Below are 18,341 nucleotides of genomic sequence, written 5' to 3'. Positions count from 1 at the left end.
TGTTCACGCTTTCTCATGCACAAAATATGGTTATTCGATTACATAAACAAAAGAGGGAGTGCCACAGATTGTAAAAAAAAATGAAGAAATATAAGGCAAGAGTGGCAGATATAGATACTGTAATGCATGCATGGTTGAGGAGGCGTCAGGAAGCGTTTTTTTTAATAGCAGGCATCATGAAGCGTTAGCTGTGTCAATGATTGATGGGCCCATATGAGGGAAGGCGTTGAGAGGCGTCAATGAGGGAGGCGTTGGTTGTGTCTATGGTCGGTGGGCCCATATGCACCGTAACGCCTCCCAACGCCTCCAAAGTTGAGAGAATTAGGACTTCTGATAAAAAAATAGTAATTCCTTTTTCATAGTTTTTTTAATCAAGGGTAAAACAGTAAAATCTATAATTATAAAAATAATGTTTTAAGTAGTATAGTTGGGAGGTATAATTTAAGTACTATAGTTTGATGAATATTTGCTTTTAAAAAAAGATGAATCGTGAAGGTTCAAACTGTTAGTAAACATCTCATCTGTTGGACGCTTTCCTGTAAGCATTTCCAACATAATAATTTCGTAGCTGTAGACGTCGCCTAGGGTTCATTCGCTGTCGTCGTCCGCCATCCGTCCACGAGAAGACCTCGACACGCTGCGCCGCTCCTGCATCGTCTCCGGCGAGATCCGGGGCCGACCCCTCCTCACCAGCCCTCAGCTCCCCAACTCGTCCCATCCTATCTTTGTCTCGGTCTCCCGAGAGGCGACGGCGCCCCCCGAGCGGCGCACCGGCCGCCCCCTCCCCCTCCGTTCCTGTCGCCGTTGAGTCCGCACCGGCGGCCCCCTCCCCCCGTTCCCCTCGCGGGTGAGTCTCCACAGTCTCTTCTCTTCCCTTCCCTCTCTCTCTCCCCATCTCTCTCGATGCGGCAGGGCGGCGGCACGGGCGAGCCTCCGCCCAGCGCTGACTCCAATCTGACCTTGGCTTCAAGGTCAGTCCCATGTCTCCACGTGTAGTTGAAGCCAACGAGCAGCTCCGTCTTCCTCTGGTCTGCGAAGTGGAGCGTCTGCAGCAGCAGCACGGCGACGCGAACGCGATAGCTGGGAGGCCATCACCCTGTTCATGCTTTAGGACGATGGTGCCAAACCCACACCCAGGTATACTGCTACTACTTGATTATAAGTTGATTTTTTTGTTACATATAATGCCACTGTTCTTGTGAAGATTCTGCAATCACTCTGTACCTCCATGTTGGTTTTCTTCAGTGACATGGAAAGCTTAATGCAGTGTCTAACCCTATGGCATCATAAATTAGTTAGTGCCTTGGTTTGCTTCGTTGTTCTAAATGTCCTCAGCTATATGAAAACTGAACCACAGTCTATTCTCAACTGTATGCCCAAAAAGCTTAAGCATTGATCTAGTGTAGAAAAAAACTGTAAATTGATACTTGTAGCTGTGCTGTTATTAATGCAAGCCGTCAATATCTTGGAGGAAAAGGCATCAGGTCATACCTGATCATAAGAAAGAATATCATTTTAAAAGAAAGTAACCTGTTAATGGTTTGAACCTGAAAGATGTTCGACCTCTTACAAGGACATATGGACAAGTGACTAAGGAAAAAAACTATTAGTGCTTCAGAAAAGCTCCCTGATTGATTCTTTATTATTGGAATTAACTATTGTCAGTGATAGCAGCATATGTTTTAGATGTATGGATCCTTCCTATTGGCGCTAGTTGCTTTCTGTCACTCTTTGGACACAACAACAACAGGGTGTGCTTCTGCCTCCCTCCATACCTAAAAGGAAGGTTGTTTTAGTTTTGTCCTAAGTTACACTTATGTAAACCCAGTTTATAGAAAAAATATACTAATATGTACAATACATGTGCTGGTAAATAGGGTGTGCTTCTGCCTCCTTCCTATTGGCGCTAGTTGCTTTCTGTCACAGAATACATGTTCTTTATCGATTGTTATCTTTTTCTTATTTCTAAAAGCCACTTGTTGCAGGTAAATATATCCTTGTGAACTTCTTTTGTCTTTGGTTTATCAGTGATTTTTCAGACATTTACTTTTATATTATTTGAATCTAGAGTAGCACTTATTTTTTGTGGGGATTGGGGACAGCCCAATATTTAATGCATGATTATTCAGTAGTGTGGTTAAAATTACATGTAATATCACCAATCTAGTGCTAATCTTTTGAACAGACACAGCAGATACCTGTTATTACATTCCTCGTAGATATAGCAATATTATATTCTGAAGAGAGCTCTGGTATGATTGTCACTCTAATTTGCAGGTGTTCTGTTTGGTGGCTATGGAAAAGACTCTCTTACTTCACGACATCTTTACTCCTTTACTTAACGACATCAATGGGCTTGGTGTTTGGTGTTGTTACCACCTTGGTAGTTGACATGGCGTTTCTTATACAGGTAAATGAAACCCACATAGACAATCTTTGTTTCTTTCCAGCTCTAGTTCAGTGACTTCTCTGCCAAATGCTTGTTTTCTGACTGTTGCGTTGCACCTGCAGGCAAACACATACGACGAGCTCCCAGATAGGTGGGTACAGATGGAGAAGTTGGAAAACCATGCGCTGTTTATTAGCCTGGATAGAAGGAACCCTGCAATTTCTTGCGTGAACCCTGAGAGATGGGGAGGAAAGAGTAACTGTGTTTACGTTGCCAGGCTATTCGATGATGCTAATCCTGAAGAGACTTGGACTGCGCTGGAGGTTGGTCAGTCAGTGCCCCACCACTGTGTATTTGACATCATGATGTATGGTCATACATTCCCACCAGAATACAGGAAAATCAGTAGCCTCTGCCTGTTCCCCAGTCTGGTTTATGGCGCCAGCCAGTGATCTTGTTGGCCTACAGGGTTTTGGCTAGTTTTGCAGAGGCAATGGCAATTGCTCTTGTCCTAAATTTTAGTTAGCAAGGTCGTTGTGACTCGAACAGTTTCCTGAGTTGGACCAGCGTTATGTGTTGGTAATACTTTTGATGTTGTATTGGGCAAGTCTGCTTGTAATCTGGTGAAGAACTGAACATCAGGATTGCATTTTGCATTCACCATTTGAACCCTGGTACCTGTGCACTTGTAAATCGAGCTGATGGTTTTTCAGGTTTTGTTACCATTTGCTATTGCTATTCTGGTTATTGTTACTGGAGCAGGAGAAATTGGAGAAACGAATTACAAAAGTTTTGTACCCAGTTGTTACTGACGGTGGCTTTGTCATCTCTTCGCTTCCATGCATTTTCCCATTGTTTCAGTTTTTTTCTTTAAGCAGGTTTTAGATTTAAAATAAATGGGGGCAAAAAAATTGTTGCCACGGGCCAAAGTGCCAGCCAGTAGCTAGGTCGGGCTCAACCATAGAGGGAGCCTAACCAGGCCGCGGCAGCCCAATTGGCCCAAGTGACAAGAGTGAGAGTATGCATTGTACTTCAGTAGTTCAATGTCTGCAACTTCGCCTGTTCTTTTATGCTGCGTTCTTGGTTGGTCTTTCAGCGAGGTGGGACTAAACCATCCGGCGCCTGCCTATCAACGAAGGCTCTGGCCATTTATTTCATGATGGGCTGAGCATGCAGTCCGTGGCCATACGAAATAGAATGGAAGCCCAACACCGGACCGTCCCGGGGAACGAGAGAGAAGCAAAGGTTGTGTGGGCGTACCAGTGTGTGTAGAAACTTGTGGACAGGAGAAGAGCTCTTCCCCACCACACCACCCGTTCGGTCACCACTATTCCTCCTCTGTCCTCTCCTGCCTCACGTCTCACACCAGCAGAAACTCTAGGCGCCAGCAGCAGTAGACCACCACCACGCCACCAACCCTAGGGTCTATGAGGAAGGAGGAGGAGGGAGCAGCGCAGCGGCAGGCCGATGGTGTCGATGAGCACGACGCCTTACCCGCTGGATCCGTCGGTCCTGGCCGTCACCGGGGGAGGAAAGGAGGAGGAGGGGCGGCGGGCGTGGGAGGGCGCCGCCGCCACGCCCACGGCCATGCCTGTGCTCGTGCCGTCGGTTGGGAACAAGGAGGAGGAGGAGCCCCGGAGGGTGCACAAGCCGTATACCATCACCAAGTCGCGCGAGAGCTGGACCGACCCCGAGCACGACAAGTTCCTCGAGGCTACAGCTGTGAGTCATCCCGTCCCGCTCTCTCCCCCATCATATTCCTGACCTAAGGGCCTATTTGGTCTAGTACACCCTAGAGTCTCATCTCTTGGGGGCAATCACTCTTTATCCCATTGTGGAACATGACTGGTAGACATCCTAAATTGTTCGTTATCGTCCTGTAGTTAGATTCTGCCTAGTTGCCTTTAGGATTTCACCCTACTAAGTTGTTCTGAATGGCAATGTCTTACCCTAAGGATAGCCGTTAGGATTTTAGTCACATGTATCTAATCCATTATTATGGATCCTGGTCGCATACATGGCTTGTCACCTAAACAGATGCTTTAGCAGTTTATGGACATTTCATACTTGTAGAATGCCTTGTGCCACACATCTGGAGCAGCTTTCTTACATATTAATCCTTCTTTCTTTTCATGTAACAGCTTTGACCGTGACTGGAAAAAGATCAAAGCATATGTTGGCTCCAAGATAGTAATACAGGTATAATTAAATCTGGCCTTGGATCCTCAAATCTGTGCCAGTGTCTCCCTTTGTAGTTTACTGGCTTTGTCACACAAGGTTTTAGGCTAGTTACGGTTTTTAGTCTCACTGTTTTAGGTGAGGATATTTACATTTTTTAAAGGAGATGCATACTGAGAAACTATTGGTTGCTCTGTATACCAGTGACCAAGTGAAGCACCAGCAAGAAAATACCTTTCATCGTATGGCCTTCAACTTAATTTTAGTTACAGTAGATAGGATAGGAATAGTTGCATGAAATCTGGTGTCAGTAGCTAGGTACCATCACTAAAAGTGGCCTCTCTTTGTGTATCCACTATGTGGTTCCTGCTATACAATTATTCCCTCCAAGGGCTACCATTGAATCGCCCTACGCGTCGCACTCGTTGATTCAAAGTTTCGGTGCTCTCCAAAGTGAGAACAGGAGTTTCGCGGTCTTCCTCGTCCTCTTTTCTTACTTTCAGCTGCTGCTGTATTTCCTTCAACACCTTTCGTTCGCGGTCGTCCCCGTCCTCTTTTCTTATCTTCAGTTCCCGATGTTGTCTTTTCTTTCCCTTCTCCTGATGCTTTATTTGCTTCCCCTCCTTTTCCTTCCATTGCTTTCTTTCATGCTAGCCGTAGCTATTGTTGGAGTTCCCGTTGATGGCGATAGTGTCTGCACATCGTCTGCATCTTCATTCTGTTCGTGCCCCCCTCGTTCCTTCGGATATTTTGCAAAGTACTCTTCCTTCTAAGTATCATCCACCAAAAAAAATGTTAGATAGACCCGACAGTCTGGAACAAGTTGTTGTAACTCAAATATTTTAATATGCAGTAAAAGCACAAACCGTGATAGGTTTTCCATTTGAGGGTAAGTATTCTAGGTTGCGCTCAGAATGGAGCAACCTCGTGCATATTCTGAATCTAAAACTTTTCATTTCCTTCTATACAAGAGAAAGTAGTGCATGTCATGTAATAGTTTTTGTTTCAGTATGTAGCAATTTGGAAGTGACAATAATTCTAAGACTCACCGTTGTGAAATCATGAGCCATTTGATCTCCGTCCCATGCCAGTATATATTTTATTACATACGCCCCACACAAAATACTGCAACGGAACATAAACATAAGTAATTGGAGTACAACATTAATACAGCAAAGGAAAAAGAGTACCTGTCGGTTTGTTGCGGTATGTTATCATAGGGAACTATATCCCAGTCGCGCAAGTTAATTGGTTTTACAAATATAACCAAGTCTCTCTTGACCGAATACTCGATGCATGTCTGTATGCCTTCCACCTAGTGGATGGCGAGATACATGTTAAGTTTGATCAACCGGTAGTTGTTACACAGAGGATTTGTACTTACCAATGCCTTCTCTAGGTCTCTATCTCGCATTCCTAGTATAGAGTTAAGTATTTGTACCTCTATCTTTATAAAATTCAAGACTAGGAGAGCCCAGTGGTTGTTGTTAATATGCATTGGCACAAAAACCTGGGAAAAAGAATTGAAAACTATTGAGTGTATGGCTATAATCCAAACTAGCAAGATTTCCAAAATTCATAGTACAACACGAGATAGCAACCAAGCAAAAGTGTCAGAACAAAATCAGTATTACGTACCAAATGCCTTCCTTCACATTTTTCAGCAATTATCTTCCTGAATGTCAAGCGTTTGTCAGGACCCAGATTATTTGTTGCCAACTTATGGGCTTGGAATGTTGTTATATATGATGCCGACCCAGTCTCCACATTGCTGATATGAACAAAGGCATTTATGACCTGCAAAAGGTTGAGTTAGTACATAGTAGGTGTGTGCATGTTTGTACTAACGACATGGATGTGAAATGATATTACCTCATCTACTATAAAGCCCCCTGTGACATTTTGGCGCAGCTGTTTTGTTGTAAGAACATGGCCATCTATGTGTACAACCGTAGCATGGTCGTAACTTGATACTAAGAAGATGGCAGCGTCTGTGTCAATTTGTTTCAAATTGTAATCATTGTCGATAATGGGTCGTCTTGGTTTGATATGTGTAGAGGGGTTGCCGATAATATGCTTCCCTGGTTCATTATTTGTAGAGGGGCCGCCTTGCTGTTGCATAATGTTTTCTGTCGTACCATTTGTTGCAGTGGGTGCTTCGTCATTTATTATTGCCAATGTCTGTTGGAAACGTTTGCGGTGTGATTCCTGCAATTGGTATTTTTTTGTTAAATTCCAAAGTATCTATTGTAGCACCAGACATGAACTAGTGATAACTAAACTTGTGCAGATGTAATACCTGTAGATGTGAAGATGTAGTCATAGAAGATGGCTGAGCATTTGTAGATGTAGGCATAGGTGGCAGAACTTTTGCAGATGTAGGCATAGGTGGCTGAACTTTTGCAGATGTAGGCATAAGTGGCTGAACATGTGCAGTTGTAGGAGTAGGCTGAATAAGAAGCTGCACTAGCTGTCGGAGTTCCTATTTTTTGACACATTGTTAGATAATGAAGCATGGATGGGTAGCTAAAATAAGTATTCTCACGCTGGTTACCTTGATTTCCATTTTCATTTGTGCATTTTCAGTTTCAATCTTACTCACCCTGGAAGCTTCCAGTCTCATTTCTTTTTAAAACCTAGCAAACTCCTCATTTTGTGATAGTATTTTAGTACCAAGTTTGTATTCCATCTCAATAGTTTTTTTCCCACTTGCAGTCCAAGGTGAGTTTCAGTGTCGTTTTTCCATTCTTCAAGGCTTTTCATCTACATAATTAGGATATAATGAATTAGGCACACAGAGCTTGGGCACATAAGTAGATGCCATACTTACTTTTTGGTTGCTTAGACCCTCCTAGCGTATTGGTGAATTTACCATGTACCCCTCGTGTGCATATTTTGATTGTCGCGCTTGTGACATTGATTCTTCTGGTGGTTCATTTTTTTGATGGCTGGAGTGACAAACACGGGGCAAAATAAGCTGCAAACAATTAAGAAAGTTAGATTGTACACATGACAACAGCATCATATTGATGCTATGTTTGGAAACTTACAGTTCCTCCATTTATCCCCCTTCATAAAAGCCTTCGTTCGAGCATTAGCATTGGTGTCATTCCACATCACCATCCGTGGTTGTATTGTCTAGTTGTACTTGACCCCGTAAGTGCTGTCCTCAATAATGACATGCTCCTAGTACCAACACCGTGAACAAAATGAAGAAAACACGTAAGATCAAAAATAAACACTATTTATAGGTGTTGGTTGTACCATATAGAACTGACCTGTAGCAGAGCCAAATTGCCCTTTAGGGTGGCTTCTTTTTGTGTGTTGTAAGTATGGCATGAGTTTAATAAATGGGTCAGAGTGAATTGTCCCCAATTAAATTTCCCAATGAGTGATATATGTTCAACAGCTTGTATATAACTATAATTGACATGGGGCTGTGTATTTGGTGCTAGAATGACACCAATTGTGAACAAGACAAATGCTCTTTTGAAGTCATCATCCGGAGTTTTTGAGTCACGAATCATGCTTTCTAGATTCCTTAACTCGAGCTTGTGGTTTGCATCGGCATACCTCTTAAACAATTCAGTTTCCACAGTTTTCTCTTCACTGGTCTTTGTTTGCTCTACATATTCGTCTACATCAGCGCCTTCAATTCCCAGTCCCATTATGTCTCTCACGTCCTCTGGATAAATAGTAATATCTTGATCACATATTTTGAAACATTGGTTGCTGACTTGGTATGTTTGTGCAACGTCCTTTATCATTATTTTCTTGATACTCATCTTTGGCATACAAAGCAGCCCCCAAATCCCATATCCTTAATAGCAGCCTTGTGTTCTTCCGATAAACCACGTACGACTTTTTCAAATCTTGTAGGTGAGTGTGTTAAATGAAAAGACGCAGTCTGCAGCAACCAGTTGCTTGTTGATAAGTTGCTAAAAATGTAGAGGGAACTTACACAAAAACTAGAACTGGATATGGAGATTACCTGATCATTGTTGTCACCTCGCTCTTTTGTAGTACTACCCGTGGTACCATTGGCATCTGCATCAAATTATGTGAATAAGAAATGTTAAAGTTAGTGAGAGAAGTAGTTTTTACTTTGCTGATTAACAATGAATGCTGCAATTATAATCTGGTGATAGATTGTCACTGATCCTGTGTTTTTATTTTTAGGGATAGCAGCAATGCAACAGCAGCCGAGCAGTAGCAGTAGTAGCCAAGGAACAACAGCCGAGCAGTAGCAATTTCACTATTATCAGCAGTTGATTTGGTGGTAATTTACTGTAACAAAGCAATACACACCGTGGTGAGTGTGCCATCTACCTCTTGCAATTTAGTGTCCATGTACTATGGCTTTGACAAAGATTATGAGTCAGTTTGCATTGTACTGTACATGATACATTGTTTAATCTAATTACCAAATTTCATTTGAGTTTATAAACTCCAATGACAGATCAATGAAAATAAGTTTGAGTAAGGTGTGCTAGCTTTTGTAAATTGGGTAGGAAAGCATCAAGTTTTTCTTGCAAGAGTTGTCACCCAATAGAGATCTTATATATTCTTCCTAATAAGCAAACAAAACACCAATAGAGATCGAGATTGCATGTGATTGCATCTTCTGATTTGTATGACACAAGCGCTTCTGCTGTAAGAGCAAATGCAATTGGTGATTTTAAACTCAAGGGAGATGGTGATGGTCACAACTCAGGGGAAATGGGGGTTTCTGGTCTTGACGAAGAGCCAACTTCACCTGGTTTGGTGTCCAAAGGATCAATCAATGAAGTTAGACACCTTTCTGATGATGCAATTAAAGAGATGGTAGCATCATCAGGAAAGAAACATCTATTGCCTACAGAGGTATGTTTTGTGGCTTCTTGAGTTCAAAAGGGAAATGCAAGCTTTGGAAGCAGATCACTAAGCATTTTATTACTCAATTTGTTCAGGTTGAATCTATTCTCAAGGATTTGTGGAAAAATGAAGCCAGGTTCTGCATGTTACTTTCTGACTTCCATAAGAATACGTTAAGTGAACCAGAAAAGAGAAGGGGCTATGAAATGTTTTTGTTGAATAGTCTCCTCGTGGCACCAAATAGATTTCGCCCATCACCTAGCTCTAGTCTTCGAGTAAGTATCTTAGTCATCTAGCCGACTGAATTTTGTTCTAGAGTTGACTTAATATTTCGAGTTTGTTGTATATGGTACATATATGCTGTATCAACAGATAATAAATGTCTATTTACATTGGAATGATTTCATATGTAGTACAATAGTGATTGGTTGGAAAATAACACGGCAAACTTACCTGTAATCTTTGCCTCATTTTGAACCCAGTTGGCGATTACAGTCGGAGTATGGGGCTATCCTCCATCTGCCGCTGTATCCATAGTGCCAATTCCAGACGATGGATTACTTGGCTGGCCTCTATCTTCTGTCGTACCCATTGCCGGTGAGATGAAACAATAAAAAAGAGATGAGAAAGTAGAGAGAGGATGCGGTTTGTGAAGGATGCTCTAGGGTTGCTACGATCAGGAATGAGCAACTGCGATCCTACAGGAAAGAGCGATTGTGATCCTACAATTATGGAGGCCATGTTCTCCAGTGGAGAGTTTCCAAACAAGAGCACCCTACCGCTAAGCCGCGTGGCCCATGTAAGGGGAGTCAGGAGGCCCAAGCCGAGCGGCCCATGGGTGGCATGCGTGTGGTGGTGGCTGAGCCTGCCGCCACGTGAACGTGGTGCCTGGCGAGTCCTCATCGATCACCGGCATTTCTGAACCGAGCCCGCCGCCGCGTCAACGTGTCATTTTTTTCTTTAGCACTAACAAGGAGTAGTAGTTTGTTGCCACCGCTGGTCGTTGTTAGAGCTACATCCCCGATGCTTGGTCTAGAGGACAACGTTTCGCTGCTTCCATCACCTTTTCATGGGTCTCGAGCATTAGGAACTTGGGTGAAGCGGATCTTGAATGCATCAACGGCAAGGGAGAATAGCTCAATGGCATCGGATGGCTGGTAGACGGCGCGAGCGATTCAAAACGATTCTCCGTGTTCTGCGTTGCTCGCAGCTTGACATGATAGGAAGTGAACCGGTCATTCTCATCTCTTGCCAGAGTGATGAAGCACTAGGCATAACATGATAGGAACTAACCCGCCACTCTCATGTGTCGTCCTGAGTGGACCAATAGGCTAGCACGATAAGAAAACACAGGCGATCACTCTCATGCTTTGTCTAAGTGGACTCCTAATCTTGCACGATAGCAACTCAACCTACACTCTCCGGGGCTAGTCCAAGTGGACTAATAGGCCCAACCTGAAAGGAAGCGAACCGATCACTCTTACATGTACTCCAAGTGTACTAATAGACCTAACATGATAGGAAGTGAACCGGTCATTCTTATCTCTTGCCAGAGTGATGAAGCACTAGGCATAACATGATAGGAACTAACCCGCCACTCGCATGTGTCGTCCGAGTGGACCAATAGGCCAACATGATAGTAATTTGAACCGATGACTGTAGCCACGTGTTTTTAAAAGTGTGATCGCGAGTTTTTCTTTATTTTAAGTTCTGGCTTTTTACTAGCAATTAGTAGTTTAACTCAAAAAAATTAGCATGGATTATGTATGAGGAAAAGAATGTGGAGGGTGAAAAATAAATACAATACAAAGAAATTGGATATGAATGGTGACAGCCGCCCTAGCGGCAGATATAAAAAAATAAATTTTAAAATAAATGGTGGCAAAAAATTTGTTGCCACGGGCCAGCATCAGCTAGGTCGGGCTCGATCACGGAGGGAGCCCAACCAGGCCGCGCCAGCCCGATTGGCCCAGATGACGAGTGAGAGTAGGCATTGTACAGTTTAGGAGTTCAATCCCTGGTTCTTCTCCAATTCTTTTATGCTGCGCTCTTAGCTGCTCAGCAAGCGAGGTGGGACTAAACCGGATGCAGATGGGTGACGGTCGTATTCACGTGGCTTAGTTGGGCCACGACCACGTGATGGGCAGGCCCAGCCGCCGCACACTCCCCCTCCATGATTCATCACGTGCGCGCACATGCCGATAGGCCCAGCAACCGCGGCTGGGCGCACGCATCAGCGACCCGGTCCCTTCCCCGTTGCGCCGCATCGACCGGGCGAATCCACCGCCACCCGATTCCCGCGCACGCGCCCCCCGAGGTTCCCCGTGCCCGTGCATATGAAGATTAGGCCCAGAGCACCGCGTCGCCCCCTTTGAACCCTATAGGAGCCGCCCTGAGCCCTAGCCCTAGCCCACGCACCGCCATAGCCGCCGCCCGAATCTCTACCCGCCGCCGCCACCGCTGATCTCCGCCTTCACCGCGTCACCGGCGTCTAGAAGCCTCAACAACCTTCGCAGCGAGGTGAGCAATCCGTCGGTGCCATTCGTGTATCTCTTATGTAGGAATTGTTGGTTTGGTTGATGGAAATCGACAAGGTTTTCGGTTGCAAATGCAGTTGTTCTTAGCCTAGTATGTCTCTAATTTGAAACATGTGAGTTGACATGTTCTTCACTTTTGCTTTCAATTTAAGTATTCAGAATTCCATACACTGCAGAGGCAGGAGCAAACCTAAACTCATTTCAGATAAACACATACCATACTACTCTAATCCAAAGTGTACTACAAAAACAACTCAAACAATACATGTCTTTTCTACTACTTCAGAGAAAAGAACATTGTATAATATCATCTAAATTTTGTAAAAAAAAGTAATAGGCTATGTTGTTGTACCATACAGATAAAGTAACACCCTGCTCTGCTATGTTGCTTCTTCAGTTTGGCTGCAAAGCAATAATGATGCTATACATATAATACTCATAGATGTATTGATTCTTCAGTTGAGCTGCAACTGCTGGTTGCAACCGTTGGCTACTTGAGGTGTGGGTGCGGAGCAATTTTTTATAGCAGCAGCTGCATTAGCAAATACCTACATGTTGAGTGTTACTATGAGCTTTCCTTTACCATGAATACTTGTGGTCATATCAAGGGATTTTTGTTCCCTTTAATTCCAAATTTTATCTTGTATTGGTAGATGGCCACACTTATTGGACAAAGTCTGATACTCTGGTCCTTGGAGAATGATTAAAAATGTCCGCATATCCTTTACAGCGGCTAAACCCTTTTTTAGCCTAGTGGATAATGTACGAACAGTAGGGCTGTTATTCCGGGTGGTTCCTTGAGCCAGCCCTCAAACCAGCATCCTGGGTTCAATCCCTGGCCTTGGCACTGGGAGGCTCCTTTGTTGGCTTTCCTTGTGAAAAAAAGATATCTATGAACATGAACGTTGTTGATGCCATAATAATATAGTAATATGTGGGAATGGGAAAGGAAAACAAGCGTTGTCATACTGTAGTCCTAAATATTTGTTGACATTGTCGTACGAATGTTTGCTGCTGCTAGTTATAAATTTTTTTCCTGTACTTTGTTTCCTATGTTTAGGCACTTCACCATCAGCGCTACTAGGTAGACCAACTGAGTGACTTGTATGTGAAAATGTAGCATGAAATCATGCCTTTACAGAACTATTCCTTCAGACTTTTCTCAAATGTCGTTGATTGATGCAGGAGGAAATGCCGGATCTTGATTCTTTGCTAGAGTACAATGAAATTGTTAGGAAGAAATTTGGTAGTGAAACGGAAGGATATCTGTTGTATAACAAATACGCTAAGGGGAAAGGATTTAGTGTTAGGAAAAGTTATTGTGAGTGGGGCAACGGCCACAATGAGAGGACCCTTCGGAAGTTTGTTTGCAGTTGTGAAGGTTTCCGCGAAGAGAAGGAGCTGAAGAGGGAGATTAAGAAGTGGAAGCCACGAAATATTACTCGTGTTGGATGCCCTGCTAAATTTGTGATTGCTTGGGATCAGAACACAGGGCAGTGGTATGTGAAGGATTTCATCTATGAACACAACCATCCAATGGCAGAACGAGACCTTGATTGTCTTCTGCGTTCACATAGAAGAATCGGTGATGAGCAAAAAGCTGATATTTTGGCGATGCAGATTTATGGGATCCGCAAACACCAGATAATGGATATTATGGAAATGTAGTATGGTGGGTATGATAAGGTTGGATTTATAACAAGGGACTTGTATAATTTCTGTCATCGCAATAAGGTGGAGACAATTGCTGCTGGTGATGCTCAAACAGTCATTAGTTACCTGACAGAGTGCAGACGTAGGGATCCTAATTTCTTCTTTGACTACAAGACTGATGGGAAAGGGCACCTGAAAGGACTGCTCTGGTGTGATAGTCAATGTCGGCTTGATTATGCAGCATTTGGTGATGTCATCGTATTTGATAGCACGTACAAAATGAATCGGTACAACCTGCCTCTTGTTCCTTTTGTTGGGGTGAATCACCATGGCAGCACAGTTCTTTTTGCATGTGGAATTCTTTCCTAGGAGACAATTGAGTCATATGTGTGGATTCTTAGGACATTCTCTGATGCCATGGTTCAGAAGCATCCTTTTTTCGTGATCACTGATGGAGACCTTGCTATGCAGAGAGCAATCAGACTGGTGTGGCTAAATTCATCGCATAGGCTATGCATATGGCATATTGAGCAGAACATTGTGCGTAATCTTCACGATGATGGTGTGAAGGCTAATTTTAGGTATTTCCTTTATGATTGTTGCTCCATAGAAGAGATTGAGAGGAAATGGCTGGAATTCTTGGATAAGCATAACGTTACAGACAAGGAGTCCTGGCTGTATCAGATGTATGAGAGGAGGAAAATCTGGTGTGCTGCATACCATGCTGATAAGTGCTATTTAGGACTGAGGAGCAACCAGCGGAGCGAGAGCCTAAACTCTAGGATTCAGGTAAATCTAGATCGTAAAATGACATTGTTAGAGCTGATTGAGCACTTTGACCACTGTCTTTCATGGCTGCGCAGTAATGAAGTGAATCTGGACTTTGAAGCATCGAATTCTTTGCCATGCTTAGAACTAGATGCTTCAATTATTGAGAAAGAGGTTGCGAAATTGTTCACACCAAGAATTTTTGCCAAGGTGCAGTTCAGCATAACAGCAGCCAAAAAGTGTTTTGCAAAAGAGATTCTAGATGACTATGATGCGATTAAGTATATTGTTGGTAGGGAGGATAAAGGAGACAGAGAATACCATGTGGAATGTGAGATATGTGTTGATGAAGTCAATCTGAAGGGAATTTCTTGTTCTTGTCTTAAGTTGCAGTCCCTTGGAACCCCCTGCTCACACATCTTCTTTGTATTGGGATATCGCAAAGAACGCGAGCTTCCAGGCTGTTGTGTTTTGAAAAGGTGGACAAGGGGGGCCAAGAGTGCATTTCCTCCTATAAGGAAGAGCACCATGTATGACTATTCCAATAGCCTACAGAGGTACCATGAGCTACGCAATATCAGTCACATTGCATCCTTTTTAGCATCTCGTTCACCTAAAGCATATGAGCGGCTGAAACGTGTTCTGCATGAGGAAGCTGCTATGATCCTGCCAAACGGAGGAGAGAACGGAGACAAGAGGTATGGTCTGGTGCTGCCGCAATGCATGGATGTTGATTCTACAGAGTCCAAAAATGTCTTGGATCCCCATGCATGTTCCTGGCAAAGGGGCCCCAAAGAAAAAGTTGAAGTCAGTTTCAAATAAGAAGAGATCTAAGGTGAAATGTACCCTGTGTAAGGGTGAGGGTCACAATCGGCGAACATGCTCCGTGAGAGAAGAGGTAGTTAAGAGTAATGTTCATCAAAGCTAACAACTGCCTGTCTGTGAGGATTGTTTAGTTATGGCTAATGTTACTCTTCATTTGTAGGAAACAAAGCTCCCTGAAGATGTGCTGGATATATGATTTGCCAAGGATCCGCTTGCTGTTGCACAATAGGTACGCTGCAGCATATCAGTCAATTAAGCATTTCTTCTATGTCAAATACCTTTGGCCTAACCCTGTTCTAAACATTGCTACTTTACTGTTGTGTTACAAACTTAGTTCAAAGAATGATAGAATAGAACTGACCCTGTGGTGGCTTCTCTCAGGCATACACCGAGATGGTAGCAGAAAGAAGAAGAAAGGTAGCCACTGGAGCTGAAGATACCTATGGGATGGAGAAACTCTAGTGAGGATCTCCGGCACCGCTGCTATAGAGTGCAGAATTCTGTTGTTTCTAGTATTTCCTTGCTGAGAGTGATAGTTAGAAATGACCGCAGGCTGTGGCACATAGCACGATTTGTCTGTAAATGTATTCGTCAGAAATTGCAACTACATCATGGAATCATGCTGCTTGGTTTGTTCATATCGTCGGCTTTGTGTTCGTGTTGATGTGTTGCTGATCCGGGCCAATTTGACCCTAAAATTATTATCTGTCTAAACTACTTACTACAATTAGTGCATTATCATTTTGCAGTGTGATTTTGCTTAGTAGGTAAATAAGCAATATGTACACAATCAGTAGATGTGACCATTCCCTATACTTTGTTTTTCCCAAATGCTAGGAGGCACTGAAGGGCAATCGATTCAGTGAACCAGAAAGGCCAAGTTGAAAAGCCTACAGGGAGGAATCAATGTACTTTTGCAAAATGGATGATAGTCAGTGCAAATGGAAATGGAGTTGATGTGTCAATGCTTGAGATAGCAAATGGAGTTTTCAGGTAATTTTCTTCTCATATCATGTACATATTCTCTATGCAGATTTTGAAATAGGTGATGTAATTCTTAATTTTGATACCTTTTTTAGGTTAAGGCAACCAATGGTGATACTGCCCTGTGTGGTGCAGATTTACATGGTAGCTGAACCAGTGTCCAATTGAACCACACTGGTTTTCTAGTCCATGTTGGCAAAGCATGGAGCCTAGTTGGCAATGTCTTGCTTTGAATGCTAATGGACTAATAACAATGGTCTCTCTAACGGTTCTGCACCTCAATAAAATGGGGCACAGATCAGTAGGGATGAGACATTTGTTTTGCATTTTACTTGCATGTTTAGGCTTCTTTGTATGTTTATCTTTGGTAGTGTCTGTTTACCATTCTTAACCACACTAGTGTTCTAGTCCATCTTGGCTGAACATGGAACTTACCCAGCAATGTCTTTAGACTAGCAAGTGTCTCTCTAACTGTTCTTCACCTTAATGAAATGGGTCACAGATCAGTAGCTATGAAACAACTGCTACTATGAATAGTTGTGGTTTGCCATGGTGAAAATGAATTGAAATGAAACCCAACCTTACTTGGTTTTGAGAGAGAATTGTTGCCAAACCTCTAGCTGTCTACTCTCTGATCCATAGTATCCTCATGTCACATGTCTTTGTTCCATCATTTTGTTTAGTCCATCTTAGCAAAACAAGATAATCAATAGGCAATGTCTTGTTTTGAATGCTAACAATGGACAACTCCCATCTTGGTTCAGCTCTTTGGGGGAATTTCAAGTCACCTTTGTAAGCTGATCCGTTCCTGTTTCCATCCATCTTCATGCCTACTTGCTTGCTATAATACCTTTTCTATAAATCATAGTTTCCTTAGATCCAATTTGACCCAGCCAGCTGTAACAGGGCTGGTGTGCAAATTTTTTTTTGTCGTTTATTTCATAGCACATGAAGCTTAACCTATTTTTTTGGTTGTTTAGTCCATAATCGTGTCTGAATTGAGTCCATAATCATTTTATTTTGATTTGTGCATTCCCTGAGCAAGAATACCAGTGTTTTGGGCATTCCCTGAGCGCGTTGTCTTTATCAACAATGAGGTCCTAGTCTCGCTTGACAATGTTGGTATCTGGAATCTGCGTGCCAAAAAGCTGGATAACTGGTACATAGGGCAGGAGGTCTATGTGCCACTGGGCTACAACATCACTGAAATGGTCATCCTGGATAATGCCCTGTACTGTGGTCTACTGAAGGAGAGGCAAAAGTATGTCTTAGCTGAATGTCTTTTAACATCTGATGCAATGATACATTTTACTGTTCTTGACCTACAACTCACATTCTGCCCCAAAACCCTACAGGCCACAGGTTCATGAGTCAAATAGCAAGTCGTCGGCAAGGCGATGCTGGATGGAGCAACAAACTCCTCACAACCATGATACTGGTCGTCGCAGCTGTGATCTTCAGTTGATTCATTCAAAGTTTTTTGCTAGATTTTTGCCTACAAGAAATAGAACATTGAAACATCTACCTTACAAGTTCAGCATAGGGTAGTTTGTGGAGATAGGATCTGGAGGTGACTCTCAAGCTGGTTCATAGTGTAGGACAACTTGAAATGATGTCTGTGGCAAAGGCAAGATGCTTGATACTGGAGTGAGAACTTAACAAAACCCAGTGCGTGTTGTGATTTGTATCGCTGCAGTTTGTCCTGAGGTTAGCAGTTTCATGACTGCTTAACTAGCAGTTTCACATTACGTGATGAAGGCATAGTCACCTTGCATTATTGCTGCCTCACAAGATATCTTTGAATCTGAACTTAATTTTGACCTGAACCACTTGCATCCAGGTAAACTCCATCAAACAGATTGCAGCAACGTACAAAAAGCAAAACAATATCAATAATTTTGTACTGGTGCAGTATTCTTATTGCACGTGAAACATTGTGCCTTCATTAGAATGTTAGTTTACACAAAGGTGGACGTAAATAGGTGAACCTATGCAATTCTAGCTTGCTTGTGATTCAAACACCAGTAACAAAAACAATTAATCTTGCTTGTGGAGAAAAGAGTTAACCACACTAGGTCGATGATTTCGAAGATTTGTTTGAGCAATTGCAACCAACCATTCAGTTCACAGATTATCAAGAATTTAGCGACATT

General features: G+C 42.9%; 1 protein-coding gene and 2 pseudogenes across 1 annotated transcript; all 3 read left to right on the top strand.

The window, feature by feature from the left end:
* Positions 1 to 18,341, top strand: part of LOC136551628 (putative ABC transporter C family member 15) — a 33,927-nt pseudogene that overhangs the window by 6,808 nt on the left and 8,778 nt on the right.
* On the top strand, positions 1,001 to 2,952 carry LOC136551627 (uncharacterized). Its single transcript, XM_066543185.1, has 3 exons — positions 1,001 to 1,137; positions 2,278 to 2,410; positions 2,512 to 2,952. Exons 2-3 carry the CDS (start codon positions 2,351 to 2,353, stop codon positions 2,839 to 2,841), a joined length of 390 nt encoding a protein of 129 aa, XP_066399282.1. The 5' UTR covers positions 1,001 to 1,137; positions 2,278 to 2,350; the 3' UTR covers positions 2,842 to 2,952.
* Positions 13,495 to 14,221, top strand: LOC136551626 (protein FAR1-RELATED SEQUENCE 5-like; annotated as a pseudogene).

The sequence above is a fragment of the Miscanthus floridulus genome, chromosome 4 (genome assembly GCF_019320115.1).
Source record: "Miscanthus floridulus cultivar M001 chromosome 4, ASM1932011v1, whole genome shotgun sequence".
In the NCBI taxonomy this organism is placed as follows: Eukaryota; Viridiplantae; Streptophyta; class Magnoliopsida; order Poales; family Poaceae; genus Miscanthus; species Miscanthus floridulus.
This window is presented reverse-complemented; position numbering and strand designations above follow the sequence as displayed.